The sequence below is a fragment of the Planococcus citri genome, chromosome 5 (assembly GCF_950023065.1).
Source record: "Planococcus citri chromosome 5, ihPlaCitr1.1, whole genome shotgun sequence".
NCBI classification, from domain to species: Eukaryota; Metazoa; Arthropoda; class Insecta; order Hemiptera; family Pseudococcidae; genus Planococcus; species Planococcus citri.
In genome coordinates this window covers 33234146-33255038 of record NC_088681.1, presented here as the reverse complement: position 1 = coordinate 33255038, position 20893 = coordinate 33234146, and the positions used below count along the sequence as shown (strand labels likewise).

Here is a 20893-nt window from a genome sequence, read left to right as displayed (position 1 = left end):
CTGCATTTCAATCAAATTAATGTGGAATATTTAAATAAATAATTTTAAAAACGAGTTCAAAAGAGATGCAAAAAAACGCGCCACATTACTTTTTTGCAAAGTTGTTGTGCCGAAATAGGCGCAAAAACCGATTTTCATAATTCAGAAACCTTTGTAATGTTTTGATAGGTACCTAAATGTACATGTGGAACATCATTATTTAACTATATGTATTATTGTGTACGTATTTAAATTACGTTTGAAGGGTCTTTTTTAAAAAAAAAAATCACATCATGTCCTTCAAATAAATTGTGTTCTAGAAATTCATTCTACAAAAAAAAAAAACCTTACATTATAATATTAATTTATGAAGAAAAAAATCGAACTTTACTTACCTGTCTCGATCCTCCCTTTATAGGTAAAATTTCGTAAACTTGACGAAATTTGACTGGATTTTTGACCATATCAAGCTTACACATTAGGTATACGGTGTTCTAATCATAAATTTTTAATTTTTTTCACAGGGTATGGGTGTTGCCCACAAAAGAGCTTCACTTAGAGAAATGAAGTCGACGTTTCTTAGCAAAGGAAATAGCGTAGCGTCATCCATTCCAACACCAGCGCAGCGTTTAATGGTGAAATCAACGTCTATGATACGGCAATCGAGTTTTAGTAAATTAATCAACACGGCTGTAAATAAAAAAACTGCTAATGGTGAGTATCAGTACTCGGTGAGATTCGATTGTTTGCTTTTATCATAATGCAGATTATAGAGGCGCATACCTCTTATGCAAAAATATATAACTAAGCAGTTTCAAGAATAAAGAATTACCTTTTCCTGGTAAAAGAAGAAAAAAAACTCGACGAAATTAATTGCTAGAATTTTCTAATACTTGGTCGCTGGCGATGGAAAAGAAAAAACAATCAAGTGTATATCTTCGTCATGCTTGATTGAGTCATTTTCTCGATTAAATTTCAAAACGCTTTTGTATAATTTGACAGTGTTTTTTCAATGAAAACAACGGTGTACCGCGTATTATCTGAAAGTTCGCATCGAAACTCGTAAATAAAGTTTGCTCTCTAATGTCGTGAAAAGTTTTAAAGCTGGGAACTTGTCATAAAGAGAAATGCTTATAGTCGAATTTTAGGTGTTTTTTTTGCTCGTGTTTTGCCTGAAGGCGAACACTTGCGATATTGTTAATTAGAAAAATTTCCGTTGTTATTATTTTGTTTAATTGACTGTTGGCTTCGTAGTTTAAAATTCAGTATCAATGCAGGAGTTGAAATATAGGGTTATATTATAGGTTGATGGTAAACTTTCAGACCTAATTTTAAATTTGGTTGATTGAATGGCTTAAAATTAATTTGATCTACTTAACTCGTTATCTCGTGTATTCTATTAATTTTTACACGCGTGGTTGTCTCTCGCGCAGGCTGAAAATGTTGATTAATCGCTTTTGTCAGATTTTATTTTTATTGAGACGAAAATATTTCAATTGTTATCAAGGTAGTTTTATTTCGAATTATTTAATTTTTTACCGGATCAAAATAAATAATATACATAAATGGTCTGCAAAATAGATAAATAGGTACCGTTTGATTTGTAGGAGTAATTTCCGAGATTGATGAGCAGATAAACAAAATGTAAACACACCCTTCGGTTATAATAATTTTGTTTATTTGCCTATTAAAATTGATTAATTTGAAAGATCGACGAGTTCAACTTGTTGAGAAATCAATCAGTAGAATGCATTTTTGATGCAAAATAATTTTAACAAGCTGATAAAATGTTGAAAAGGACGAAAATTCTGATATTTTATATTGTAGGTAAGCTTGAGCAGAATTTTGAAATCTCGAAAAATTTTTCAAAATCCATGTTCCCCTCATTACTTATTTTGGTTTGAATTTTTTGATTTGAATCTAGATTATTTGATCAATTTAGATTTCATTATTCTCATCTTGGTTCTTGGATTTTCACTCTTCAGCGAAATTCGGATCATCGGATCGGAATCGGATTCTTCAGCAAATCTTTAATTCAGAATAAAATATAAATTCCTGTTTTTTTTTGTTTTTTTTTTAATAGTTGCTTACTGTTTATTCAAATCAAAATTCAATTTCAAAAACAATATTTTTTTTATTTTTGTTTTCTTGCAAAAACAAGTGAGGAGGTTGGTTACAAAGTTAGACAAACGCCACTTCTACAAAAATCGAGTTAGATATTGATTCTTATAGGATTTTTAACGCTCTTTTCATTGCCAAGGTCTGTTATTTTCAATATCGTACGTAAAAGGGTAAAAAACGTGCTCAAAGTTTTGCCTTAGTTTCAAACACAGACATGTGCAAATTGTCTTAGTTTCAAAAACAGACATATCCAGGATATGTCTGTTTTTGAAACTAAGATGATAGGATATGTCTCATTTTGAAACTAAGATAATGTTCACATGTCCGTGTTTGAAACTAAGGCGCAACTTTGATCGCGTTTTTTGACCTTTTATGTACTATTTTGAAACTAAGGGACCTCAGAAATGGAAAGAGGGTTAAAAATCCTATACGTATCGAAACCTAACTGATCTAGACAGCTTCAATTTCAAATTATCTTCATCTTGGTTTCAAAATCAGACAAGTGCATTTTCAGGTTCTTTTTAATAGTGGTGGGGGGTGATGGTGGAAGGATATTTTTTGTATTTTTGTTACTCAGTATCATCACTACAATTTGTCAAATATCCCCCACCTTTACAATGCTGTATATTTTTGTAACAAAAAACTGAAAAAACAAAGATTTTCTCAAAATCAACCCTGTGGCGTTTGTCTAACTTTGTCACCAAGCTCCTCAAGTTCATATTTTGGCTTGGGCGATCTTTTCTTTTATGTATTTTGTTTTGTGTGCTTTATTTAGTTCGATGTTTAAATTTTGATTTTTGAAATAATAATAAATTGAATAAATTAAATTCTCTTGAATTATTCAATTTCTTTTTATTTCATGATTTCTCGATCTTTTTCTGTCAATTCTGTCATCGAATAAAACAATAAAAACTTAATAATAAAATAATTTAATCAATTTTTAATTTGTTTTTTTAAAAAATTAAAAAAAAAACAATAAAGCAAAATCAAATCAATTCGTTTGCTAATTCTCGTTCATTCATTTGCCACTTCAATTTCGATTCTCGCAATAAATCAATCGATATTCAAGAAAAACCAAGTAAATACGGTAATTACCGGGTAAAATCCTCCAAAACAGATTCGTTTCCGAACGACGCGCAGATTCTGTACCGAAGCGATCAGCGTTCTATGTTTAAATTTTCATTATAGGAGTTTACGATTGAATAATGAATGCCGCCATTGTGATTTGTTCTGTTTTCGCTATTTTGCTAATTTCGCTGTTACTATTTTTCGAAAAATAATTAAATAAAGTTGTACACATGTTTCTAAAACGATCATTAATGATTTCAACTGATAATTGAGTTACGATTACCGCATTGTGAAAGTTTTGTGGATCGCTGAAATAATGGCAGGTACGTACTTTAGTGATCGCGCCAAGATCGTAGGATTTTATTAATACCAAAACGATGTGTTAACGATTCACATTGGATTATTGAAATTCACCTTCAAAATGTGATCTTCTTTGTGTTTAAATCCGTGTTACCGATTGCGCCTCAATGGAACACGGTTCGAGTAAATTTTTAAATAACAATAGCGTTATTTTTGGCCTAAGTTGTATTCGTATTGATTGAAATACTTCGGTCGTAGTTCCACTCTTCGTTGTGTTTTTCATTCTGTAGTTATCTAATATCGACGCAATAACAAATCTTGTGTAAGATGTTAATCCTTTTTGTTTATTTTCTAGGAAACGGTGATATTCAATGGTGCTTTTCTCAAGTCAAAGGATCTTTAGAAGATGACGCCACTGAAGGTAATTCGATAGTGTGCCTTTGGAAACGCGTGTTTTTCGGCGACTCTAAAGCGTTGTTTTGTTTACAGCTGATATTATATCGTGTGTTGAATTTAATCACGATGGTGATATGTTCGCTACTGGTGATAAAGGCGGCCGTGTTGTGATTTTTCAACGAGATCCTAGCGTAAGAAAGTGTTTTTTTTTTCGTCAACTCTGTACTGTTTGTATTAGGTAATATTAAAATATGATTATTTATTTACAGAGTAAAGACAGTGTACCCAAAAGGGTAGAATATAATGTTTATAGTACGTTTCAAAGTCACGAACCAGAATTCGATTATCTTAAAAGCCTAGAAATAGAAGAAAAAATTAATAAAATAAGATGGTTAAAGCGTAAGAATCCTGCCCATTTTTTACTATCGACTAATGGTGAGTATACAACAGTATCGATTCGAAAAACACGATCTCTGACTGAACTTTCTTTATGATTTGTGTGTTATTTTTTGTAGATAAAACTATTAAATTATGGAGAGTATCTGAACGTGACAAAAAAGTCGAAGGTTATAATCTTAGAGAAGAAGATGGTAATATAAAAGATCCTAGTTCTGTAATGCAGTTAAGAGTACGTAAACTGAATTTCATTTTCATCCAATTCGCTCTGTATCTGTAATCATTTTAACGATACGGTTTTTATGTCTTAGATACCTGTGATAAAGCCTATGGAATTGATGGTGGAAGCCTCGCCCCGTAGAATATTTGCTAATGCTCATACGTATCATATTAATTCAATAAGCGTGAATAGCGATCAAGAAACCTATCTTTCAGCTGACGATCTTAGAATTAATCTGTGGCATTTAGAAATTACCGATCAAAGTTTTAGTATCCTTTTGAGAATATCTATACTTCGTGAATAATTTAATCTTAATATTTGCCATTCCATCGGAATATTTTTCCTTTATTCGTTGCACTTTAGATATTGTCGATATTAAACCAGCAAATATGGAAGAATTGACCGAAGTCATTACTGCGGCTGAATTTCATCCTAATGAATGTAATTTATTAGTTTATAGTAGCAGTAAAGGATCGATAAGGCTGTGCGACATGAGAGCGGCGGCTCTGTGTGATAGACATTCAAAACGTGAGTATTGTACAATGACTAAATTCCTGGTACATACGTAATTGTAATTTCATATTTATCGTATACAATTGAGGAACGAAGATTATCATTTGATCGAACGAAGTAATGGGTGAAAATTTGCGTGACAATGATAATTAATTTTTTTACCTTTTTCTAACAGTTGTGTACTAAATACTCGTAGGTATGAACCTCGTTAGTGGAAACCTTGAAATATTCTAGCTGATGAGCTAGTGGAGTGATGCTTGGATGATTCGGATATTAATTATCGAGCTATTGAATGGCATTATTGAACTCGTGTAGTTATTTTGAAGAAGTAGGCGACTAGGCGTATTTTCGTGTTCTAAAAAAGGGGAGAAAAAAAGAGAATATCAAATTTTGACGATGATGAGAGTGTTACTGTGACGTATCTTTCAGAATTGGACGACATTTAAAATGAATTTAGTCATTACTATTGTAATGAAAGTTTTGTGATGCCGAATTCCTTTTCGTCCTCTGTTATGAGTTTTTGAAGAAAGTGATGCCTGAACTGGATTCATTTCAGTAATGTTGCTGTCCTGAAAAGTGAAATTGAGGATGGGATATCGTTTTGGACCCCGAAGCCTCCCCCCCACGACAGCTTTCTTCTGTAATGATCGGGCACATTTTTCAAAACTTTTTGAATTTTTCAATCGGATCTTCACAATTTTCACTTCGCTCTTGCATCATTATTCAGGATCTCCTTAAAAATATGATGAACAAATCGTAGCCCCTTTTTTGTTATTTTTGAATTGATTAGTCTGCCTTTTCAGCGTTACAATTCTCGCTTTCTGCCAGAAATTTTTTTTCAAGATTCTTAACCAAAAATTATATTTCCATAAAAATGTAATGAACAAATCGTAATTAGCCTGCCTTTTCAACGTTACAATTCTCGCTTTCTGCCAGAAATAAGTCCGAAAAAAAATTAAAATATAAAAGGTATAATTTTTTGCCGGTAATTTCCGAGAAGTCCTGCTTTTCTCAATCGAGTTTTTTGACTTTTTTCGTTGCCAAAGCTACTTCTTTAAGGAATAATATTGAGTTTAAGTCCAGAGTTGATGAAACATGAAAATTTTCTAAAAATCCAACATTTCTAAAGTACATATGTAAAAAATAACCAAAATTTTTCTGAAATCAGCAGGAAGACGTGAGTTTTGTTCTGTGAAAATAGCAGAAGATTTCACAAAAACTAAAACTGATGCTAATCTTCGATTCTCGTGGATTTTTCAGGCTTGCCATTTTTGAAGGAAATTTTGAATGGCCGAGTTTTGGCCAAAAATTACAGCGTTTAAAAATATGCTAAAAATTGAGGGAAGTGACACAAAATTATGTGTTTGAAATGTGTGAATCTATGGCCTACAAGGTCATCTATGACGGTATTGACCCCTCTCCTCTCCTCTGAATCATCATTTTACAAGAGTTCTAAAGAGATTATTTTACTTGAAATACGTCAAATTATTTCGTCGGTGTGTTTCCTTATTGTGTATTTTTTTTTGTACGTACGAGGCAATTCTTGAGAAAATTCACACCTACGCCTCCCTCACCCGTTTTATCGCCTCTTCCCTGTTTTTTTTTTTTTTTTTTTTAGTTTTAGTATGCAAATTTCATTTATAAGAAATATCGATAACTTAAACACAATTTTTTAATCTCGTTGAATTGTCTGTTTTCAGTATTCGAAGAACCGGAGGATCCGACGAACAGAAGTTTCTTCTCAGAAATAATCTCGAGCGTATCGGACGTGAAAATTTCCAATTCCGGACGCTACATGATATCGCGAGATTACCTCTCGGTGAAGGTATGGGACCTCCATATGGAAACCAGACCCATAGAAGTATACCCGGCGCACGAGTACCTACGTTCAAAGTTGTGTTCATTATACGAAAACGATTGTATATTCGATAAATTCGAATGCTGTTGGTCTGGCAACGATCAAGCCATAATGACCGGCTCGTACAATAACTTTTTCCGCATATTCGATAGAAATAGCAAACGCGACGTAACGTTGGAGGCGACGAAAGAAATAGCCAAACCGAAAACTATATTAAAACCTAGAAAAGTATGTACAGGATCGAAGAGAAGAAAAGACGAAATCAGCGTCGATTGTTTGGATTTCAATAAGAAAATTTTGCACACCGCATGGCATCCTCAAGAGAATATAATAGCCGTCGCAGCGACCAATAATTTATATCTATTTCAAGACAAATTTTAGCCATTATTTTATTCATACTTCGTATCTTTCGGTAAGCTAATAAGTGGACACGTTGAAAACGATTATATTACTATAACGCATTACGTTCGACTAACCTTAACTTATACATGTGTACGTATTTGGCTATTTCGCAGAGGTATGTTTTTGAAAATAGTCTACAGAACGATACACTACCGAGTACAACACAAATAGAGAATGATTGTGAAAAATCAACGTTCCATTACGGCGTGTTCTAGTCACCGGTCGATTCGATAGAAAAATTTTACGAACAGATGCGTATTCGACGTGTTCTCGTTTCCTCCCCTCCTCCTGTGTAACTAGTTGTTGTTAATGGTGATGATAATTGTGGTATCTCAGTATCTCGAAGAGAAGCTTTTAATAATATTCTCGAACAGCAGTATTTTTCTCTGTCACGAGCATCTCGATATTTTGTAATCCGATCAAGACGCACGTAAAGTGGATAAAGAGGGTTTCTTTTTTTTTTTTTAGAAAAATCGAACAAAATTCAAAAAAAAAGAAAAAAACTTTTTTAATAGAATTTAAAAAAAATCGAAACGAATATTGTAAATTATAACTATTTATTTATTTATTTATTGCTTAATGTAATTTTTTTAGTATTTGTTTCTGTGAAATGTTGTAACTAAAGCAGGTTTTTTGTTGAAAAAAACGCGTCTTCCGTTACCAGTATTCGCATTGCGTGCCATCGGTGCCATTTTAACGTATGTTTTGCGATATACTTTCTGTTTTCTCTATATATTTTTTTTATCTGTCCAGTTTTTATCTTATTACGGCTTTCCTCCTAAACTTCTGTAACTCTCGATTTTGAATTTGAAAAAAAAATCGTTCACTTCGATTTGAGAGATTTTAAAATTCTTGACTGAAGCGGTTTTTTATGTGATATTTGTACTTTGAACCAGCCTGTAATTTTTTTTCCTCCGCGTTTTATTTATACGCGAAATCTTATACTCGCTTAAAACTCTTCTATGGAACTTTGAAATTACCTCAAATTACGGATTTCTATGTAACGTATTGGTTTTTTTTTATTTACATTTTTGGCGATTCGCATCTCGTCGAAAGTAAATTTTTACCAACGAAATTAGCTAGAAAAAATATGATGAAAATAAATGTGATATTTCATTTCGCATATTGCTTAATATATCATGTCGGTAATTTTTGATGACGTGGCAAAGAGTAATGTCTGTTTGTGCGTTTTTCTCTCATTTTTTGAAACATTTTATGGAAATTTACTTAATGTTGTATTAGATTTTCGAGCTAGAATACGTACCTATTTATTTAATAATTTAGAAGAAAAAAATATGATAAATATGTATCGCTTTTGTAGGAAAATTGAATTTACGGGCTTCCTCGCGCAATTACGTTTAATGTTTCTGGATTTATTATATGTATGAGGAAAGGGAAAGGTAAAGAGGGTGAGTTGTATGACTCGTTTGAATGGCTAAAAAAAATTGAAGCCTTTCGAACGAGTGAATTGAAGTGCCTTAAGATTTGTATGTAGGTAGTATATTGCCTTTTTTTAGCTGCTTCGCCGTGTGGTTTTTTTTGAAAAAAATGAAATTTGAAATTTTTTAAATAGCTTTTAAAAAAAAGTTCGATTCTGTAAGCGACATGTTTGATTACACATGACAACGATTTGACCTCCTCTTTTATAGCGAGTAACATCGATTGGTAGGACTAGAATTCTATTTAGATATTGAAACGTTGTAAATAGTGCTATTTTATCGAACAAAATGTTACCAGTAATAATTGACGAACATTTACGGCTAAAAAATGTGTTAGCTGTATGATTCGAAATTTTACCCTCTGTTCCTAAACATTGATGCGAAAGAAGTATAGAAATTTAAATAATGGTGGTTATTCAATGAGGATGATGATGATGATGATGGATTAATAATAATGAAGCAATTTCTATGAAATTTTCTTAGCGTACGTGCGCGTTTTATTATTTTACGATGATGCATAATGTTGTAAAATACCTTTTGTACGATTTTTATTTCGCTGTAAATTGTGCACAACAACGGTATTTACCATTTGAAATTACCATATTGTAACTAAAGTCTTCGGTTTTACTATTTTTTTCTTTTTTTGGTCGCGTACTAAAAATTTTAATTTATATTGGTGCGTTTGTGATTTTTCAATATTTAACTGCGCCTAGTAATTTGTGAAAGTGAAATGACGGAGCATTTATTTTATTAAGATCAGCGATATATCCAGTATTTGCAATTTTTTCTACATTGACCCTCCCCCAACGGCGTTATTTTATATTTTTGTTTTTTGTGTTTTTGAAAAAATGAATAAAATCATCGATATACGCGCACTCGAATAAAACTTCATTGTATATAATTCGATTTTAAGGTAATAGTTAATATTTTTGAAGTGATAAGATTTTTGTAATATTTTCAAATCAAAATTGTGTTTTAAAAAGCCTATTTATTTATGTACTCTAATTAATATTTAATAAAGATCCAATTGTTTAAAATGGCGTATGATTTATTGGTTATCGAGCAATGATTTAAATCACGATTTTTTTCAACGGTGAGGCCAATAATCTACTTCTCGAAAAATTTTCGCAAATAATAGAAAAATTATCACTACGGGGTGTTCCAAGAATCGTTTAAAGAAAAACAATAAATTATGACTGGTTGCCTACTTTGTGAATTGAAGGAGTTTGGTATGTGCTTAGCAAACTGGAAATTTACTTATGTATTTTGAAAAATTTGCTAAAAATGATGAAATATTTGAATTTTTAATCATTCAAATCAGATGTCCTGTACTAGGATGGGCCGTCTTTGATCGAAAACAAATTTATGATGAATTGTATAAATGATAATATCCAATTTATATGTATGAAACCAGTTTTTAAATTTTTTTGTGGAAATAAAAAAAGTGACAAAATATCAAAAACGTTTTCCTTACTTCCAGGTAGATAGTATGACCAATTATCAACGAAAAAATTTGATTTTAATGTAAATTTGAAAATTTGAAACCCTGATAGAAAAGTAATGGCACAAGTTGGAGAACCTAAATTTTTTCCACAGTCTTTTGAGGCCCCTCCCCCTTCTCAACTTTTTTTCGAATCCAATCTTCAATTTTCCAAAACAAAAAAAAAGTCAAAGATGGTCCACTCTACCCCTTACCAATAATAATTGCCCATCATCAATATTGATGGGGCAACCTTGATTCAAAATTTCCAAATAGGGTAGAATATATTTGAATTTTGAATGATTCAAAAATCAAGATTTCCAAATTTAGGGTGTTAATCCTTCAACTTCGAGTATTCAAATCTGGTCGCTCTTTCAATCCATATTACCAATAAAATGTCTACATATTAAAAAAAAAAAAAAGGTACTTACCTTATTGCTAATTTTGATCTCCTAAATTGATTATAAACCATTTTGAGCAGTTCTGGAGCCTCCAGCAAATCACCAGAAATCACAATTTCTACTGAATTACATCCAATCTGTCTAAATCAATACAGAAAGCTGAAATTTGGCAGCTTGTCGACTTGAGAAGACAAAAATAGGATACATACAAAATTTCAGCTTTCTAGCTTAATTGGGTGAATTTTTTTTGTCTGTTTTGGCTCAAATTTGATTTCCAAAAATAATTTCTAAAAATCGAAAAAATGAACTTTAGCATCTGAAATTTTGGTTGGTGAGGTACATATTTTTGTATGCTCTTTCGATCTAGGTTACTGTTGGTTTAGCGCCAAAAATCTTTCTTAATTTTCAGGTAAGAAAACTGGAAATGAAATTAGTAAGATTGACGTCTTTATTGAAGTGTGGTTTCAATACCTACTTATTGAAAAGCATAGGCAGTTTCAGAAAAGTTTTGAATATCGAAAAAATCAAGTACAGGGGTTAATCAACTTGAATTGCAAATTAAAGCGTCGAATGGTGATTGGTGAAACTCTTAGGTAAAATTATTATTGTGCAAACAACACATGAGGGGTGTCGGAATTAGATCAGTTTGTTGAGAATTATGATGTTTTTAATTCTCTCTTAGATACGCTCATGTTTGCAAACAATGCAGCAATTTGCATTGAATGAAATTGAAACTTTTTTCAGTACCTATTTCAAACCTACCTATTATTTTTAGGCTCGTGCGTTATTTTTTATTTATTTATTTTTTTCTATAAAAATTTACAAGTTGGAGGAAAATTAGAGACAAATAGGTATTCCTTCAAGGCCTAAAAAAAAAAACGAAAAACTCAGGTACCCTTTTCACGCTTGAACCTGCCGCCAGGTGTGAACACCCTTTCAACCACCCTTATTATAATGATAACAAAGCAAGGTAGAACACTATAAACACATGATTCGTCATCCGCGAATACTGAATGAATTGATTTTTTCAAACTACCTAATCGATAAGAGCTTTTAAATATCCTAACATACGCTTCTTCTCACGGTTTTTACACTTTTTTATTCCATTTTTCCTGCAATTCAATACCTGCCATTCGATTAGTAGACCAATCATGTTTGCGACTTGAAGTGTAAATAATCAATAATTAAAAATGGTACGTATATTTCACGTATTTTATCAGTTCCACCTGCATTTTTGTTTATTAAGATTACCTTCCGGTACATTTTATTCGACTTTTGCAGGGTTTACTCGCAGTACTGAGAAGGTTCAGATCATCTTCGAGTAAAGAATTAAGGATTCTCTTACTTGGATTAGATAACGCAGGAAAAACTACTCTACTCAAGAAACTGGCTTCCGAAGACATTAGTCATATTACACCCACACAGGGATTCAATATAAAATCAGTTCAAACCGAAGGTTTCAAATTGAACGTTTGGGATATCGGTGGTCAACGTAAATTACGACCTTATTGGAGGAATTATTTTGAAAATACTGATTTTTTGGCAAGTTTATTACCGTTATTCGTATTTTATTTATCGTTATAACGTTTTGATTTTTTTTTTTTGGTACACAGATTTATGTCGTCGACAGTTCAGATAGGAAAAGATTGCAAGAAACTGGATACGAATTAAATGAGCTTTTAACGGATGACAAATTAAACGGTGTACCCATATTAGTATTTGCGAATAAGCAAGATTTAATGCATGCTGCCTCGGCTGCTGAAATAGCTCATTCGTTAAATTTACATCTGATTAAAGATAGGCCATGGCAAATTCAAGCTTGTTCTGCTGTATTGGCTGAAGGAATAAAGGTTTGGAAGTTTTTTAAATTTCATCTACGATTCTTCCTTTATTTATTTTCAATAATCCATTTTTTTATTTTTTTATTTTATTTTAGGAGGGAATGGAATGGATCAGTCAGAATATAAAGAAAAAGTGATCGTTTACTATTGGTTAATTAATAAGTTTTATCGCACAAATTATCGCACAATTGCAAAGCCCTTGTTGTGATCTTTTTATAGTCATTTTTTATGAGTAAGTGATGCAAATGCACTTTACGTGTCTTTCGTTTTAAATGTGCCTTATAAAGACGTTATAAATTAAAAAATGTAAAGCATCCTATTTTGTTTTGGTACCTAAAAATAAAAATTAAGATTTTTTTTAAAAAAAGTTTGTTTTATTCAAAAGCATAAAACATAAATAATAGGTACCTATATCCATGTTTGAAATTACCATGATGTAATGTCTTGGAATCATGTTGTTTTTTATTTTTTATTACTTATTATTCTGTATTTAAAATACCCAAAAATATCTATTTCAAACTGTGAATCGAAAAATTGAGAAACAAATTTTGAATTTAAAAAAAAAAAATAAAAAATGTTTTATTACATATATGTAGTTGGTATTTTTGTAATAAATGTTATTAATTTTAAGCTCGTCTTACTTTCAACAGTATTAAAATTACCGGTAAATTTTTACGGTATGAAATATTTACATTAATTGGTGTTATTTAATTTTCACATTTTTAACAAAATAATTATTTCTATACATTCTTATAGGAACAACTAACTGCATTTGAAAAAAAAAGTATCACATATGTACATAATAAAATTTCAAATTTATTTTGTTTGTTGTCAAGTTTGTATTAATTCGATGCTGTGATTTTCGAATCCGTCCTAATATAATATTCAATTCATCACTTTGTACTGGTGTTTTATTCAAAACAAAATCGAAGGTGAAGCTTTTTTTTTTTTTTTGAAAAATAACCTTTGTCCATAGGTATATTTTTTGATGGTATGGTGTAAATTGTAAAATCTCATGTAGTATTTTGTATTGTAACTACGGGTATATAAAAAAAAAAAAAAAAAAAAACTTCAACGTTTCAATAAGTAATAAAATTACATACGAGTAATTATGCTTAAAATTATTTGGTAATGTTGAAATGGTTTTGATAGATGCATAGAAAGATCTTATAATTCCTCGCCATGAAGATTATTACTTTCGGTTGTAAATGCATGGTCTGCTGCGTAGAATTTGTGACAATCACCTGGGTAATGTACCTAAAGACAAAAAATATAAAATCACAAGTGTTCATATTTTCGTCGAATTTTATTCTTCCAACAATTGCAATAAATTGTCAAATATTCATATACTTACTTCACAAACCATATCTTCAGTAACAGCATTATATAATTTCCAGAATGGCGTTCCTGTCCTGCCTGATAAGTACCACGCAGCGGATAAACTGAAAAAAAAAATGTTCAATTTAATGAAAATTAAAAATTCAGGGCACATTTCGATCTGATAGGTATTTTTGAAAAATTACCTAGATAATTTCATTACTCCAGGTTTAAGGCCTATTCGAGCTGGTGAACTGTTATCTTTTTTATTTAAATAGCATAATAATTGTCTATCACAATGAGGATTCAGGATACTAAATTTGTATGCTCGCCATACCCTGAGAACTGGTTCTATTAATTCACCATTCAACACGTCTGCTAATTTATCACTAATTTCTTTTGAACTTAGTTGTGTCATACTGAGTAGATTCTTTCCTTCGCCTATTTTGAATACTTCCTGAGAAAAAAATAATCAATCTTCAGTACCTATCTCACTCGATTTTTGTAAAAAAAAAATAAAAAAATTTAAATAAAAATGACGATTACTTGTAAATATATTACAGCTGGTTTGATGTATTTTCCTGAATTTATTTTCAAAGCGAAATGTTTCTTTGTTATGGCATCAATTATTGAGATTGCAGAATCAGTTGGTTTAGTAGGATCAAAGTATACTGATTTTGAGTAACCTTGAGCTTTTAGGAAGCTGTTTCCAAAGTATTTTATGTTAGCGATGTACCTGAAAAAAATAATATTTTAGCTTCTGCTTCATGATTGTATTGTATGAGCACCATTGAAGTCTGAGATCCAATTTATAATCACAATTTGATCATCCAAAAAAATAGTGCAAACCCTTGAAAAAAAAATGTGATTGAAAATTAAAGACAAGTGTTCTTGGAAAAATTTGATGAATTGTAAGTGAAAAAAATTGAACCAAATATCTATTGATTGTTGACATTTGAAAATAAATATGCATAAATTATTATCTGAGCACTTGATAAAATTTATGCATATATGAGTATGTGGATGATAGGTAGGTAGGTACTGAGTATAACCTAAATTTGTGGAACATTTACAAAGTGATTGATGATACCTACTTAATAGTTCGTGGTAAAATTTCGTCTTATATGTAGTTGTAAGTAGGTATGTTTTGGTATAGGTAAATAACAAATTTGGATCAGAATTTTATTAGAAAATGAGATTTATGAATTTTAAGCTACCTACTTTGTTTGGGAAAGGTGACAGGTAAATCGGTCATTACTTCATTAGATATATAGGTAGCAAATTTTATTGATCATGAAAAACTCACCTAGCTTGAGTACTGGGATCAGACAAATGCCTTATCCATTCTCCAACAAAACTGGACAGACTTTTAATCCATTTCCGTCTAAACGAAGCATTTTCCATCGACTCGAATATCCTATCAACTTGGAAATACCCATCTTTATCGATAAACAGCTGGAATATGGCTTCTAGACCACTCTTCTTCCATACAGTTTCACCAAATTCCGATTGTTTGAAATGTTCCCAATATTCGTAAAAAATATGCATAAAAGGCGGCGTATACGATTCTTTTTGATACCTATTATGCTCCGATTCATCTTCCAGTTCGTTATCAGCGAAATGTACGTGTCCACTTGGTACATTACCAGTCAGCATGGGTAACAGGTTCAATAACCCTTCTAATCCACCACCACCACCCTCTGAGTTTTTATCACTCATGGATGATATTAAATTACCAGCTAAGCCTAATATTGATCCCCAGTCAGGGCTGCTTTGAGTTCCTGGTGCTTCGTTTTTACTTTCAGCCAACGAAGAGAACACTCCGGCAACTTGGCCCAGGATTTTTGGATCAAATCCTTGGGGATTTTTTTCCAACATACCAGCTATACCACTGAGTATATTGCTGGCTACATTGCTGCCGCCGCCACTGCCGCCAGGTATATTCATACCTGATAACAAATCGCCGATTGCTTGACCGCCCTTCATCGTTTGGAAAATCCCACTGAGAGCCCCCATAGCGGCGTTTTTACTCAAATCGGGATTTTTTTCCATCAGACTTCCGAGCATATCTTGGGCTGCGTCTAGGAATACGTTTTTCTCTTCTTCATGTTCGGCTTGATGGTTTTGTCCCAAAGGACTTGGTTGTTGGAATGAGAACCGGATTGGCGATACGAATAGAAACAATATGAATAACTTGGTTGATTTGTACATTTTTTAAAAATTTGGTTACCTAAAAAAAAAAATTTGTAAAAAAAAAAATACGTAAACTAATATCACAATTAAACGATAACCTATATTTTATTTAACACTTTTGTCACATTATGAGTTACATTAATGCGCGATAAGTATAGGTAAAAAATTACGCATTTTTTGAAAAAATCTGGCAAAAATTAATACGAAACGCGATCGAATAAAAAGTAAATAGAACACGACAAATTTACATTATGATAGGGTTCAAGGAGTACTGATGGAAGTTTAGAGACACCAACACAACTGGTTTCGGTCGCGTCATTTAGTACAGGAGCATCGTTAAGCGAGCCGTTAGGAACAACTTTGGTGGAAGAGGTAAGAGTGAGGAAATGACGTGTACTCTGGGTCAGTATCCACAAAGCCATGTTCTCAATCTATGGAATATGTTTTCTAGGATGCAACTACTCGCACTTTATCTATAATTGTTTTTATTTTGCAAATTTTTTTGACCAAATTTATCGATGATTTTTTTCAGCTTGTGGTGTGGATTTGTTTATATGTACCTAATTACCTACTGATGACAAACTTCAGAATTAGTAGGTAAGATCAATAAAATCTACAACCAGAATTTTAGGGGTAATGCTGTTTGATTTTTTTTTAATTTTAAAGTCAAATTTGTCAGCAGATTCCTATCAAAAAAATTGAATAATTTTTTCTTTTCGTAAAATATTTTCAAACTTTTTTACAATTTTTCAATTTTTTTTACCATTGAACGACTTGAAGGAAGATGAAAATTGAGAAGATTCAATTGGCTTAGCTTATCAGATCATTTTTGAAATTAAATAATTAGCGTTTGGCGAAAAAAAAATGTCCAAAATTCAAACATTTTTTCACTCTTATCCTCCTCTACTTCTATCCTTAACAGTTTTAATTCTTTATAATTATTCTAATTTGATTTTGGATGTTCATGCACTTTTACTTATACAGAACTTTTGAACTTTTAAAACATTGGTGAAAAAAAATTAGGTTAAATTAGCCCTCAAAAGATTTTGAATTAATACATATTTGCATGAAAGCTGGGTATACCTTTGAGAACCTCACATCAGGAAGGTTTCCTGCCCTCCCTCTTTAATTTTGAAATATCCATTCTTGTGACTCAATTTTTCTAATTTTTTATCCCATCATCCACTATGTAGAATTTTCCCCTGAAAATAGCGTTTTCAAAACTTTGCTAATTTTTTAAGTAAAATGAGAGTTATATTATTTTTCTAATGTGTTTTTTTTTCAAAAAAAAAAAAAAAAAAAAAGGTCAAGCCGAACTTAAAAGTTTTAAAAACACGTATGCTGCTAAGCATAAAAATATAGTATCATTATTTAGATTTCTTTCTCTCGAGTCTCAACTCAGCCTTCATCTCTATTTTCACTAATTTGAGATAAAGCCAAGTAGGTACTTTGGGTAATAATGTCGTTTTCATATGATTGAAACCGTTCTGAGCAGTCACTATAGAGAGCATAAAATATGAAAACTACACTTCATGATTCTTCCTGCGAAAAATTCACTTCATCCTCTCTCTCCCCTCCCCCATCCACCGGTCGTAATTCCCTCCTTGGCATTTTTGTACATTAGTCGTTTTTTTCTTGTATGTACAGTACATATATATTATTTTTTCAAGTAGGTATTCCATTTTTTTACTTTTTTGTTTCATATTTTAAATGTGAATTTTTTCATAATATTTTTTTTTAAATTTATTTTATTTCATTTTTTTATTTCATTTCATTATTATTTCTTTTTTTTTTCTTATTCATCATTTAAAATAATGATAATGTACATAGGTACTTATTAGCACGAAAATACGAGTGATATTTTCAGATAAGGTTTCAATTCGCATAAAGAGACATTGTTTTTAAAAAAAAAATTTAAAATAGGGTTGGGTGGATGTCGAACTGTCGAACGAAAGATGGTAGATGCGGAGGGGGTGAATTTGTTTCCTGAGTTATAAACTTGGTACCTAATCAAAATTCTAGATCCCTCATCATCTGATCAAATGTGAGTGGAATTTTTGATCAGTACTTTAAACAACTAAAAACCATTGATATAATTTTCAATTTAAAAAAAAAAAAAAAAAAAAAAAGTGGTTCACATGGGACTAAGAAAACATTTTTGTAGTACCTAATTTTTATGATAGGGAGATTCCTCAAAAACGGAGGTGTCGGGGCTTGAAACACCTTCCATGCACATACCAACTCAAAAGCTTTCAGAGACAAATTTTCATATTTTATCCACCTTTTATGGCTAAATTAAAAGTCCATTCATTTGAAAAAGTGGTTCGCGATTCAACCTTGAAATATATGTTCAATTGTTTAATATAATCACTGCGCTACTAAGTAAAGTATTTCTAGGTCAACGTATTTATAGGTACCTATAGATACTGGAATTGTGTTTATGTATGTACATGCGATGCAAGTACCTCTAGTACTAGAGTTTATTTTTATCGAAGAAAAAGTTTCTTATTGTAAAATAAACTTTCCTTTACTTCCGTAGTGGGAATTTTTCGAACCATTGATTATTATACCTGTGATTTTGATTCTTGCAGGTATCTAAAGATAGACTTTGGAATTCCAGTAGATAAATTATCTCGTAACGGGATCGTATTTAATTTAAAAACAGGTTTCAAAAAAAAAAAACACGAAGAAGTAGCCATCGAAGATACAAATTGCGTTCCAGGTATAGAAAATAATAAGACTGGGGTTGATGGTTTGCGTTAATGTTATAGATGATTAAAAGATAATACAAATTTTGAGGGCACGGTAAAATGTATCTATACGAATATAAACACTGTTTTCTTACCTGTTGATCAATTTAAGGATAAGTCTAACTGTCCAAGTTAACGTTTTATTTCATGTTACAGAAATTTATGTTTAAAACCAATACCAAATTACTAACACACGTCAGTTTTTAAGCGATGAAAGAATCATCAGTGTTAGTAACAATACACCATAAGCTTCAGCAGGTACCTAGGTATGTAATTTTTTGTGGAAACCTCGAGTCGACTGAATACCTACTCAACTGAATTGCCAATACTACTTCAACACATCATGTTGACATAAATTTCTCGATATGTCTGTGATAACGATGAGTTCTGCAAAAAAAAAAAAAAAAAAAAAAATTGTAAAATACTGAAGTGATGAAGTCAAGAACTTGTAGGATCTAGATAAAAATATGGATTAAGGAAAATTAGGTGCTTTAATTTTTTTCAATGTCCAGCCATCATTGAATCGGTATTTTTTAAGCTATACCTACCTGAGAATCATCAGGTAATGATACCTATATGTATTCTATACACATACCACGGTCTGTTCAATTTCTTTCCGATGTCCATATAATATCACATAACATATGATTTAATAATTTGGGGAACGTCTTTAGCGTGTAGATATTCTTTCATAAGAATGCCGTTGAAATTCATGTTATTGAAGAGGCGAGTTCAACGACACGACCTCGGTTGTAACGCCGGTCACAAAAATCTGTTTAGACTGGATACCTTACCTACCAAGATCCACCAAAAGTATACGCTAATCAGATTATAGAGTTGAACCGGTCCGCGCGGTGATATCACACAGTACTTATAATTGACACTTCACATATTTTTTTTTATTTTTTTATTTTCCATTATTTACACTCGAACACGATGTACCAACTCTCGATTCCTAAAAAAAAAAATCGGGCACTTGTTTACTTACATCGTTCTTAAATTGTCATTTGTCAAATACCTACATGATTTAAAAATAACGCGATGTAAAATTTATAAGAAAATGTAACGGTTTATATGAACTAATTAAATTTTTTGTTTCAGGTAGAAAAAAAAATACGCGGAAGGTTGAAAGATATTCGATAGTTATAATCAATTTGTAACGCACATTGCTTTTGAGATGTCTTAACCTTTCTATGAGTTAGAATCTACAACATGCGTGAAGTTTATTGAACCATAGGTAAGCAAAGTTTAGATTTATAAAGTTCAATTTCAAGGATACTCTGACTCCGCCATCGAATGCGTCCTCTTATACGTGGAGGTCTAGTTTATCGCAGGCATTACCTACCTATACAGATAATAAAATGACGAGAACTTTTTGTATGTATTTTAAGGTGTGACGATGCAATACTCTCGCTAGAAAATTTGCCATCTGTTGCAAGGCTGTTTGGCAGACGTTCGAGAATAATTACCCGAGAAATCCTGCTTTAATTTATCTGCATTGTCTACTGCAGCAAGTGAAAAATGCGACTGTGATGTGCAGGTGGTAAACGTCTATTTTCCGCAAGGCCTTATCCTCATCATGCTCTATTTTCTTCTTAAGTATCGATTTAAAAAAGGAAAAGCGATGGAAAATAGTTCGCGTCGGTAAAAAAAAAGTACCAATCGCGAAATTAACAATAGTTCATTTAATTAGGACAAAGAATGACGATTGTTTTAAATGTGTTATATTTGAATTGAACTCGTAATTCGTTTTATGTTCTTTTGGTATGGTTCCAGCTCGTTTACTATTATTATTTAAATGATAATTCGACTTTTAACAGCCACGCACTGCCGAAACCGGTGAACTCGATAAATTATTTTTGATGTCTTCGCGGGTACAGGGGCAGGGCATGAAAAATAATCACACTTTTGATCGCATTTGTCGGTACTTATGCGTATTGTCATTTCGATTTCGAACGAATTAGTGTTTATGATAATTACGATGACAGGAGAAATGGTAGATGAATTGAGGATTTTGTACGTTTGTGCAAAGATGAATTAAAAAAGAATTTCATGCCTATAGGTACTAAACTCTAAACTTTCATGTTAAAAAAACAAAAACAAAAAAAAGTATGTATCATTCTAAACGTTTTTAAATTTTGAAATAATTTTGAAGATTCTAATTTTGGGACAAGATAGGTATGTATTATCAGCAAAGCCCGAAGGTATTTTTTGTTTCA

The 20893-nt window shown here is 31.6% G+C and overlaps 3 protein-coding genes across 6 annotated transcripts in view; 2 read left to right on the top strand and 1 right to left on the bottom strand.

The window, feature by feature from the left end:
• Nucleotides 1-9729, top strand: part of tws (protein phosphatase 2 regulatory subunit tws) — a 40184-nt gene extending 30455 nt beyond the window's left edge. For 2 of the 4 annotated variants that reach the window (XM_065367992.1, XM_065367991.1), the window contains exons 2-10: nt 504-693; nt 3824-3889; nt 3958-4055; nt 4134-4299; nt 4380-4492; nt 4572-4749; nt 4844-5008; nt 6694-7263; nt 7367-9729. In XM_065367992.1, the coding sequence (XP_065224064.1) occupies nt 507-693; nt 3824-3889; nt 3958-4055; nt 4134-4299; nt 4380-4492; nt 4572-4749; nt 4844-5008; nt 6694-7232 (1512 nt within the window). In that variant the 5' untranslated portion in view covers nt 504-506 and the 3' untranslated portion in view covers nt 7233-7263; nt 7367-9729. Of the gene's footprint in view, nt 1-503; nt 694-3287; nt 3492-3549; nt 3646-3823; nt 3890-3957; nt 4056-4133; nt 4300-4379; nt 4493-4571; nt 4750-4843; nt 5009-6693; nt 7264-7366 lie in introns of those variants that run through there. The other 2 variants (XM_065367994.1, XM_065367993.1) reach the window with 2 other exon arrangements.
• Nucleotides 9730-11392: 1663 nt separating this feature from the next.
• LOC135848197 (ADP-ribosylation factor-like protein 3) lies at nt 11393-13523 on the top strand. Its single transcript, XM_065368026.1, has 4 exons — nt 11393-11766; nt 11855-12115; nt 12187-12423; nt 12510-13523. Exons 1-4 carry the CDS (start codon nt 11764-11766, stop codon nt 12549-12551), a joined length of 543 nt encoding a protein of 180 aa, XP_065224098.1. The 5' UTR covers nt 11393-11763; the 3' UTR covers nt 12552-13523.
• LOC135848185 (uncharacterized) lies at nt 13312-19003 on the bottom strand. The gene is made up of 6 exons (XM_065368009.1): nt 18770-19003; nt 15038-15961; nt 14278-14467; nt 13938-14188; nt 13769-13856; nt 13312-13671 (listed from the first exon to the last, which is right to left on the bottom strand). Exons 2-6 carry the CDS (start codon nt 15940-15942, stop codon nt 13582-13584), a joined length of 1524 nt encoding a protein of 507 aa, XP_065224081.1. The 5' UTR covers nt 15943-15961; nt 18770-19003; the 3' UTR covers nt 13312-13581.
• Nucleotides 19004-20893: the final 1890 nt, after the last annotated feature.

Excerpts from the sequence above, each read along its gene's own strand:
- LOC135848197 (XM_065368026.1), top strand. Across the intron at positions 12,116-12,186 it reads TTGAAAATACTGATTTTTTG|ATTTATGTCGTCGACAGTTC; the intron begins GCAAGTTTATTA and ends TTTGGTACACAG. Across the intron at positions 12,424-12,509 it reads TATTGGCTGAAGGAATAAAG|GAGGGAATGGAATGGATCAG; the intron begins GTTTGGAAGTTT and ends ATTTTATTTTAG.
- LOC135848185 (XM_065368009.1), bottom strand. The coding sequence starts at position 15,942 with ATGTACAAATCAACCAAGTTATTCATATTGTTTCTATTCGTATCGCCA. Across the intron at positions 14,189-14,277 it reads CAGCTGTAATATATTTACAA|GAAGTATTCAAAATAGGCGA; the intron begins GTAATCGTCATT and ends TTTTTTTCTCAG. Across the intron at positions 13,672-13,768 it reads CTGAAGATATGGTTTGTGAA|GTACATTACCCAGGTGATTG; the intron begins GTAAGTATATGA and ends TTTTGTCTTTAG.